This window comes from Terrapene carolina, unplaced genomic scaffold (assembly GCF_002925995.2).
Source record: "Terrapene carolina triunguis isolate 2854851 unplaced genomic scaffold, T_m_triunguis-2.0 Scaffold180, whole genome shotgun sequence".
NCBI classification, from domain to species: domain Eukaryota; kingdom Metazoa; phylum Chordata; order Testudines; family Emydidae; genus Terrapene; species Terrapene triunguis.
The window spans coordinates 7,241,482-7,251,950 of NW_020664531.1; the positions used below are offsets into that span (position 1 = coordinate 7,241,482).

Sequence of the window (10,469 nt, forward strand, 5' to 3'; positions counted from 1 at the left end):
GTAGGGTCTCAGGAGGGGGCAGTCAGGGGACAAGGAACAGGGAGGCTTAGGTAGGGGGTGGGGTTCTGGAGGGCAGTTAGGAGCAGGGGTCCCAGGAGGGGTAGTCAGGGGACAAGGAGCGGTGGGGGGGAGGGGGGGTTGGGAGGGGGCAGGGGTGGGGAGAGGGATCGGAGCAGTCAGGGGACATGGAGAAGAGGGGTTTAGATGGGTCGGGAGTTCTGGGGGGGGGGCTGTCAGGGGGTGGGGAGTGGTTGGATGGGGCGTGGGAGTCCCGGGGGTCTGTCTGGGGGTGAGGGTGTGGATAAGGGTTGGGGCAGTCAGGGGACAGGTAGGGGGTAGGGTCCTAGGGGGCCAGTTAGGATGGGGGGAGGGTCGGTGGTTCTGAGGGGGGCGGGAAGTGGGAGGGAGTGGAAGGGGCAGGGGCGTGGCTAGGGCAGGACGGGGGCAGGGCTCCTCCCGTCCTCTTTTTTGATTGTTGAAACATGGTAACCCTATGCTCCAGTCACAAGGAGCACAGTGTGAACACACAGCAGCGCTTTCCCTGCTGCTGTCTCCGAGGGCTAGTTTAACTCCCGGCGCTCTACATCTGCAAGTGTAGCCATGCCCTAACTAACACTGAAACTATAACAAAAGGAGTTTTCTTTTAAGTGGTTATATTATAAAGTCTTTTGTTTGATCATATGCCTTCAACTGGAGTTGTAGGGGCTCAGTACATCTGATAATGGGATCCTAGATACCTAAAGCTGAGCAACCAAAAAAATGAAGAAAACCAAAATTAAAGGCCACTTCTGAAAATGTTAGCCCAAGTGATTTGCTCAAAGGCATATTGTAAAATAATAGCAGACCCAGAAACAAAATAATTATTAATGTGTGGTTAAATATAATTAAATTCTAGGACACTGGAGTCTCCAATATACCTGAAACTCCACAGAAAGAAGGTGCAAGTTATTGGGTCAGCACTTTCTGTCCTAGAGCTAGACTGGTAGTGGCAGTCTTTATTTGATTACATCTAATCATAAATCACCTTGTGCCAGAAATGGTTAAAATCATAGAGGACAAAGCCATTATATATTCCCCTGGACATCTGAATTCCTCCTCCATCAAGCAATCCCATGTAGTAAGTACCTGTTAGTCAAAAAAGAACAACTTTGTTTAAATTTAGAACATTATCATCTCCAGCAGATTATTCTCTTCAAAAGCAAGGGGCCTCAATCTGTCAAACACTTACACATGTGCTTAGCTTTAGTAAAGCAACCAGTGAAATAATCCCACCAAAGTCAAGTTAAATACATGTTTAAGTGTTTGCAAGACTGGGGCCTAATTTTGGAATGGATGTAAAATGCAGCCTTGAGGGACTTCCAAGGGCTGTATTAGTTGTCATCAGCATTTCAATAAGCAAAATCAACCTCTATGGCCCCTCTCCCTTTCTACATTCCTACCATCCCTCCACTTGAGTTTCCAAATTGGATATTTTGCAACGAATGGTGAAATGACATTCTCATAGATTTTGAGTTGGGGAGATACATTTTCAACACATGTTAATGGAGCATTATGGTTTACATGGTTAAAATCAATTTTCAAATGTAAAAGTTAAGGCTTATTCCACATTAAATTGTTCACGTATTATATGTTATTTTTAAAAAATATATAGAAGTATCACCTACAGATCCCAGTCAGGATCAGGGTCCCCTATGTTTATAGGCCTTAATCCTGAGAACAGGTATTTGACTTTACTCACCGTCAAGTCAATGGGTCTATTCACCAGTGTATGGATTTGCAGGACTGGGGGTCATATAAAGAGACAGTTCTTTGGAACAGGGATTATTGTGGCCTCAGTCCTGCAATGATCTCCATGCGGGCAGGACCTTGTGGCCACACACAGCTGCACTGGCTTCAGTGGAGCTCAGTGCACATTCAAGGATATGCCTCCATGGAGCTCACTGCAACACCAGAATCTAAGGCCTGGTCTACACTAACACCCCAATTCGATCTAAGGTACGCAACTTCAGCTACGTGAATAACGTAGCTGAAGTCGACATACCTTAGTTCGAATTTACCGCGGTTCAGACGCGGTCCACACGCGGCAGGCAGGCTCCCCCGTCGACTCCGCGGTACTCCTCTCGCTGAGGTGGAGTACCGCAGTCGACGGCGAGCACTTCCTGGTTCGAATTATCGCGTCCAGACCAGACGCGATAAATCGAACCCGGAAGTTCGATTGCCAGCCGTCGAACTACCGCGGTAGTGTAGACAAGCCCTCAGTCACTGGTCCGGCAAAGACACATGGACTTAATTTTGCTCCTGTGCATAAAGTTAAGCATCTGTAATTCTCTGCAGGTTCGTAGCCAGAAATTGAGACAAGAGACAACTAATGGGTTTAACAAACTGTAAACAGTGGTGAAAGGAGGAAGGATGAGGCATGTGGCAACATGATTTCTGATGCAACTGGAAAGTTGCTTTATTTGTTGTTTATTTTTTAACCTCTGCTTATTTCCAAATTTTTTTTAACCTGCTTATGTTTTTATTAATTTTTTGTAATACCTGCTATTTAATTTTTTTTTTACTACCACCTATTTCCATTTATTTCAAAAAACTATTACTGCCTATTTTTATTTAATTATTTTTATTTCCCTCTTTTTATTAACTTTATTTTTAATAACTGTTTGTAACTATCAGAAAAGATACAAAAAAGTTGAATCAAAACAACACAAACTGTTCCATGGTGACCCCAATTTCACAAACTGCCATTGCCCCACAGTCAGTAAAGACATTTTTTCTTCTTCTTCATTTTAAATAAAAAGAGTTAGTGATATCTCATGGGCTTCTGAGGCTCTGAAGATTTCTGCCCCCTAGCTGTTCTTCCTCCCAAGCTGGGTTGCTCTGCCTCCTGGGGTGAGTGAAGGCCAATCGCTGCTGCTCCTCAAGACTGGGAAAATTCTGGCCCCATACAGCTAGTTTGGGAGAGAGCACTTAGGTCCTCCAACCCCCACATCAGTCTCTGCCCAGAGAGCGGACTGGAGGGAGGGAGGCAGGCAGACCCAGCTGGGATATCCAACTGCCTACTTCAGTTCTCAGCTGTGCTTCTCTGTTAAAGCAGCACAAAGGGGCCAGGGGAGATCAAAGAATTTGGTCCCCCTTATAGAGTGTCAGTTAATGCTGTACTTTATAGAAACTCACCAAAAAAGAATAAAGAAAGGAGGAACAGCACCAGTGAAATAATCTTTCGAGCCCAAATCTTCCTGGGGAACAGTAAGGAGAAAGAAAGCATAAAGTTAGCAGCATCCACATATTTCACGTACATATTCTGTATTAGCAAAAAGTTTCTTTAGGATTTCTTGAAGCCCATATTGTTGGCTTTATTGAAGTTAATGGTGAAGCTTCTTAACTTCTGCAGTGGAGATTCAAGCACTATATCAAAACTGAAGAGACATTAAAATTAGTGATTGGTCTTGTGACACCTGATCCCAGAACTGGTTTCAGCAAGAGCTTGGATTGACACCAATGTAAATCACTCTCTTAATTCTTTGTCAGGTTTGGGAGTGTGATTAATACCAATCTGTCTCTCCTGCCCATCTGCATTTATCTATTTCCCCACCCATCCTTGAGAAAAAGATTCTTGTTCATCTTTACCTTGCAAAAGCGCTGCATATTTTCATCACAAAGTGCCACAGAACTGTTATGCATAGCCCTAGCAAGTGGAAGACAAGCCTGATACCTTCTGAAAAACATGCAACAAGCACACAGTTAAATGAGCTCAGATGTAGTTAAAAATGCAGTTCTACTCTCAAAAGTCACTGCAAAATAGGCATAATGGGGTTCATGTTTGTCTCTCAGGCTATGTCTTCACTGCAAAGAAGGTGTGTTCTTAACTTGGGTTAGCATAGCAGTGAAGACACAGCAACTCATCTTTTAATTTGGATTAGCATCTTGATTTAAAGCACATGTAAAGCCTGGGTTTGACGTGGAGCTGTTAACCCTGTATTTTCACTGTTCTTTTAACCCAAGTTTAAAAAACACATTTTCCTTTTTTCCAATAAAGACATAGCCTCAGTTGTTCTAGATTACATTATCAGTTTATAAAATAAAGAGATGTTGCTGCATTTCCTATCACCACCTCTGCAAAAAGTCCATCTGGTTTCTTTCTGGCTCAAGCATCGTCACCACTAAGGTCTTATCGTCAATGCAACAGTTAACTCAAATTGATACACTTGAGCTACTCCACTTGAACTAACCTAAACTATAGATCCATTATGGAGCCTCCACAATTATTTTTATTTTTTTGTCTCCAACATTATAAGGCGAGTCCTTTAAGGTGCACAGTGAATGAGACAAGGAGACCTGTGGAGCTCTAGCTTTGGTCTCTGCCAATGTTATAGACAAATGCCATGGACTCTGTTTGTCTGATTAGTACATAATACTATAAGATGCTTCCTGTGCATTTAGGGTTGTAGAAAAAAAAATTACATGGAATTATTTGTGAAATAGCATATGAACATATAATTGAAGACTATATTGTCATACATAGATATAAGGGAATAAAGTTAATGTGGCACACACAACCTCAACTTTGTAACTTCCTGACTTTTGACTGCTTAGCCATGCAACCTTAACGTGGTCCTAATTCAGTTCTGCTTTAATATATTTCCCCCCACTTTATAGGATGTGTCTATCAACAACATCTCTTTAGGTGCGCAAACAATCAAAAATGTAAAAGCCCATACAACAGAACAACTTACAAAACAAATGTAAGTGCACAACATACAACAATGCACACAACTAGACAGTTTACAATCACTCAACACTTGAACTTACTTTTGGGTGAGTGTTGAAGCTGCCTATCTTGCTGCCTGAGACTAATAGGGGTCTGGCTTTCAGTACTACTGGGTATGCGTCCTTGTCTTTGAGATAGCCTAGAAAATAGAAAAGGGCTTTAGAAATTCAAGAGTTGCATGAGTGGCCAGATGCAGGCAAAAAACAGGCTACATTTTCCAAAACAACCTCTAGAACTAAGGTACAAGTATTTGCACCCACAGTTGCACTCATTTAGAAGCCTAGCTACCCGTATCTGACTGACAATTAGTTATCCAAATGGGTACAATTAACTACACATGTAAACACCCCGGGGGGGGGGGGGGGGGGAGAGCAAAATTTTAAACCTGGATTTAATTACCACTTCACAGAGCAGGAGGCAAAGTTCTTTACCCTGTCTTCTCTAGCTTATCTACCTAACAGCCAATTCAACTAATTGGACTATCACTCGGCTCTGGAATTTGGCAATAATGAATAAAAATAATTAAGAAACTACCTTAGTTTAATAAATCTTTTTTTTAAATTCCATTAAAAATCCTATACTAAGAAAACTTTAAAGTCACATAAAAAATTTAAAAGCCAGGAAATGCCAGCAGTTAAATTGCACATGCAAGTTGCCTGACTCTGGAGTGTTTAACTGTGCAACTGTAATGTTTTCAACATATTTTCTATTTATGGAATATATTTAGGCAACTAACCAACAATATCAGATAAAAAATACAGTACAATCCGTAGTGAATACTATTTGCTATGACTGAAGGTGTTCAACCTGCAATAAATACACTTAACCATTCCTGCAATTTTTAATTGACACACTGCATGTTTTAAAACTAAGCCTTACTGTATCCCTCAGGGATGAAGAGGCAGCAATGACCAGCACATATGATACCCTTACTAACATCCAGCATTTTCTATAAAATGCTGCAGTTGCAGTACTGTGGGAGATTAAGAAGGCTTTACAGTGCAGAAATGTAGTTCTTCAGTGAAACTCCTGGTCAAATTAATTGAATGTTCAAAGGAAAAAGATAAGATGAGATAAGGTGTTTTTTTATCACTATGAGTAGTGACAGTACACACATTCAGAGATTTGGAGACAGTATTTTATAATATGGTCCAAAAACATTTAGCAGTCTAATGAACTTTGTCATCCACAACATTTAAGTAGAGATGTGGTGAATCTCAAAATGAAATCTGCTGGTACACAAATCTTGTCATTTTGCTGGATTCAGATTTATACAAATCTGCTTCTGAAATTTGACACAAATATTGCACACCTAGAATAATTAAAATGGCTACTAGTATATGAGAGTAAGATATTTTAAGGATGGCTCAGATTCTGTTCTTGCTCATTCAGCATCTCCTTTTGGCTACCCTGATACTGTGTCATATCCTGTACTCATTCCATCAGATTCCCAGCTCCTGACATCCATCCTGTCCCAACACTTCTTCCCATTCTCCCACCTACTCTCTCCCACTGGTCCTGCTTTCAACTGTCCTGACCTTGTACTCTATCGTTCATCAGTTCTCTCCAACTGCAGCATCTTCCCTCCAGCCCAGCTCTGAGCCCAGTGTCCCATCCATTCCCTCTTAATGTCACCTGTCTCTTGCCACCCAAACACTGTAGCCTGTCCCCCACATGCTGATTAGTACAGCAGATTGCTGCCTGTAACCCTGACCAGATGGCTCTTATGAATCCCCACAGTTTGTAGAATCAAGTATTTTTGTTTAATAAGAAAGACCAAGGATTTGATATTGAAAACATTTCAAAAATATTTTACCCATTCTTATTAACAAGAGCAAGAATCGTAAAGAGCATTGTGTACTGTACAGTATCTTCACAGTTTTCTCTGTTTCTACGATCCAGAGCCTCTCATGAACAGCAAGCTTATTCAAAGTTTGCTAGACTGCTCTAGTTTTATTGGTATGTATTTCAGTTCAGTATTACATTGCAGGGAGGATTATGATTTATGGGCTTTTTTTTTTTTTGGAAGAGCAGTGTTTTGAGGAGGGACCTTAATGAGCAAGCATGCAATTTGGGTTATAAGAACATAAGAATAGCGATACTGGGTCAGATCAATAGTCCATCAATCCCAGTATCCTTTCTTCTGACAGTAGTCAATGCCAGGTGCTTCAGAGGGAATAAACAGAAGAAGGCAAATATTGAGTGATCTATTGTTCACTCCCAGCTTCTGGCAATCAGACGCTCGGGACACTCAGAGCATGGGTTTCATCCCTGACCATTTTGGCTAATAGCCATTGATGGACCTATCCTCCATGAACATATATAGTTTGTTTTTGAACCCCCGTTATACCTTTGGCCTTCACAACATCCTCTGGCAACAAGTTCCACAGGCTGACTGTGCGTTCCTTTTGTTTGTTTTTAATGTGCTGCCTATTAATTTCATTGGGTGATCCCTAGTTCTTGTGTTATGTGAGGAGTAAATAACACTTCCATATTCACTTTCTCCACACAAATCGTGATTTTATAGACCTCTATCATATCTCCTTTTAGTCGCCTCTTTTCCAAGTTGAAAAGTCCCAGTCTTTTTAATTTCTCCTCATACAAAAACTGTCCCATGCCCTAATAATTTTTGTTGTCCTTCTCCATACCTTTCCCAATTCTAATATATCTTTTTTTGAGATAGGATGACCAGAACTGCCCAGATTGTTCAAAGTGTGGGCATACAATGAATATATATATAGTGGCATTGTGATATTTTCTGTCTTATTATCTATCCCTTTCCTAATGGTTCCTAATATTCTGTTAGTTTTTTGACTGCCTCTGCACACTGAGCAGATGTTTTCAGAGAACTATCCACAATGACTGCAAGATCTCTTTCTTGAGTGATAACAGCTAATTTAGACCCCATCATTTTGTATGTATAGTTGGGATTATGTTTTCCAAAGTGGATTACTTTATATTTATCGACATTGAATTTCATCTGCCATTTTGTTGCCCAGCCACCCAGTTTTGTGGGATACCTTTGTAACTCTTTGCAGTTTGCTTTGGACTTAACTATCTTGAAAAAATGTGTATCATCTGCAAACTTTGTCACCTCACTGTTTACCCCTTTTCCCAGAACAGTTATGAATATGCTGAACAGCACTGGTCCAGGTACAGATCCCTGGAGGGCACCAGTATTTACCTCTCTCAACTCTAAAAACTGACCATTTATCCCTGCCCTAGCAGAAAGGGTGTTCTAGGCAGATAGGTCAACATGTAGAAAGGACAAGAGATGGGAGTGAGAAAAGAATGTGAAGAGGGCAGGAAATGGTGTGGCTTGGACAGACTGAAGGGTGGAGTTGGAGCACTGGACGGCAGTTGAGAATAAGAATAGGTAGGGGAAAAGTTTGCAGGGCCTTTCAGGAGAGAATACGTTTTTCAAGTTAAACGTGAGGAGCAATCAAGAGAAAGCTAGTGAAGGGACTGAAGAAGGGCCTGACATGGTCAGAGATGCAGGAAAAGCAAATGATTTGGTTAGATGAAAAATGGGTACTTGGCCTACTCTCTCAAACAGTAAAAGATTCCAAGACACAGTTTTACTTTCTTTTGCTCATATTTTCCCTCACAAATTCACTATTTGGCCAGATAGAAATCCTTTAAAAATGGCAATATTTGCATACAAATTACATATGAATAGAGTATTTGTCACATCCCTAATTAAATAAAGGACATTACTTTATAAAACAGAACTTGATTAAGAATCAACTTGATTTCTGCAAAAAGGAGCATCTTGCAATAACGGAAGCAAAACACACTACTGACAGAGGAAGAATGGCTATCCTCCAAACCACAATTTATATAAATGACAATAACACTAAGTTACTCAATAACTTAGATGTTACTAAATACTTAATCTACAGGCTTCAAAACAGAATGGCTTTATTGGATATCTGTCATTCATTAGATCATATAACTGAGCAGTGCAAATATTTATGACTTTATATATCATATTACATAACTGCCACCTCCTTTGCTCATTTGAAGCAAAATCAAATCCTATTTAGGTTCCAGGACAAATTGAAATCAATGGAATGATTGCCACTGACTTCAATGAGCACATGATTGGGCCCTGAGAATATGCCACTGTTTTCTTTTTCTCTTTTCCCTTCTTCTTAAATGGATGAAGGAGTGGTAAATGTATTTGGGAGCTTAAGAATTTTAAAAAAGATTTTATTATTATTTGTATAACTTGTATACATATGACAAAAGTTAACAGAGATTGAATATTTTAAAAGAAAACTATCCATACCAGTTTAAATCTTGGCTTTGATTTTCTGTGTCTGAGGTGTCACTATTGGTGCCATGGCTTGTTTCATCCCGAGGTAGATAGGTGCTACCTGAAGATTTTGGAATTCTGTACATGTTTTTATTTGCTTTGCACTCACCACTGAAAGAAGAGGAGCATGAAAATGAAGTGAAATAAGGTATTAATCATATTAATTATTATTATTTATGACCCACTATTTTAATAATTAATTTTAAATAATGTAATATCTAGTCATTTTAAGTCTTCTTTGAAAGGAAAGCTGTCCTTGTATTGCACTTGCCTTCTGGATAAATAGTGAGTAACATCATAATAAGAGGAGTCAACCTAGAATGTCCTTTGCCCTACTCAGTGCTGCTAAATACGTCACAGGCTGCTCTTGGTGATATCATAATGAACAAGCCAAGCATAAGGTTCCTAAGCTCAGCCAGAAAAGATGGGACATACGTTCAACATTCTTATTTCAAGAGACTCAACGAGTGAAAAAATATCATGGAGCTGAATCCTCCAAGGTTGTCTCCTGTGAAAGGCTGAACTCCTTTTATTCCCACTGAAATTCAGATTTTAGGACCAGAAGAAACCATTATGATCATCTCTGATACATAAATCAAGAGGACTTCCCTGAATTCATTAATGAGCATTAAGGGCAGGAGCTCCCAAACTGAGGACCTTACATTTCTTACAATCTGTCAAGAGCTGGCAGATTACAGTCTCTTGTCTCTACTAGATGTTTCTACAGGTACCCAGGTCCTTCATTGGAGTCCTTTAATAAGAGTTTGCATGTCTGCAAAAGGAGAAAGTAGCGTGGCTGTCTCCCCTTGTAGTTGCTGCTATATAGGAAGAGAGGAAATAGGAGCCACCTTTAGAGACCATCGGAATCATCAGAAAAGTCAAAAATAGTTTCCTATTACTTTTCTATGTAAGCAATTGCTATGGTTGCCAGAGGGGTGTTGTGCAATCAGAAAGGTGATGGAAGATGGTCTGGGCAATCAGAAACAGTGGGAAGAATGGGAGAAACCCCCAAGAAAATGTGAAAACACCTCACTCAGGTCCCCAACTCAGTCAGAACTGCCAATCCTGCGTGCTGGGCTGTACTGCACCTCACGTATCAAGGAGTTGAGTGGCATTTGCACCAACAAGAGGGAAAGGCTCTGTCTTGCTCTTTTCCTCAAGCCATCTCTAAACTGGTATTTTCAGGTGCAATGATGGTGTGCATTGGCTGAGGTGCAGTCACTAGGGTTACCATACGTCTGGATTTTCCCGGACATTTCCGGCTTTTTGGGCCTCAAATCCCCGTCGGGGGGGAAATCCCAAAAAGCCGGACATGTCCGGGGAAAATAGGGAGGGAGGTGCGGGGCCGGGGGCCGGCGCGGTGCTCGGCAGGGGCTGGGGCGG

The 10,469-nt window shown here is 40.8% G+C and overlaps 1 protein-coding gene across 1 annotated transcript in view; it reads right to left on the bottom strand.

The window, feature by feature from the left end:
* The window catches only part of LOC113407013 (SUN domain-containing protein 3-like), a 19,544-nt gene extending 10,372 nt beyond the window's left edge, over positions 1–9,172 (bottom strand). The window contains exons 1-5 of the mRNA XM_026654071.1: positions 9,060–9,172; positions 4,810–4,907; positions 3,628–3,715; positions 3,175–3,236; positions 1,025–1,125 (exon numbers count right to left, since the gene is read on the bottom strand). Coding sequence (XP_026509856.1) covers positions 1,025–1,125; positions 3,175–3,236; positions 3,628–3,715; positions 4,810–4,907; positions 9,060–9,172 — 462 coding nt within the window. The remainder of the gene's footprint in view (positions 1–1,024; positions 1,126–3,174; positions 3,237–3,627; positions 3,716–4,809; positions 4,908–9,059) is intronic.
* Positions 9,173–10,469: the final 1,297 nt, after the last annotated feature.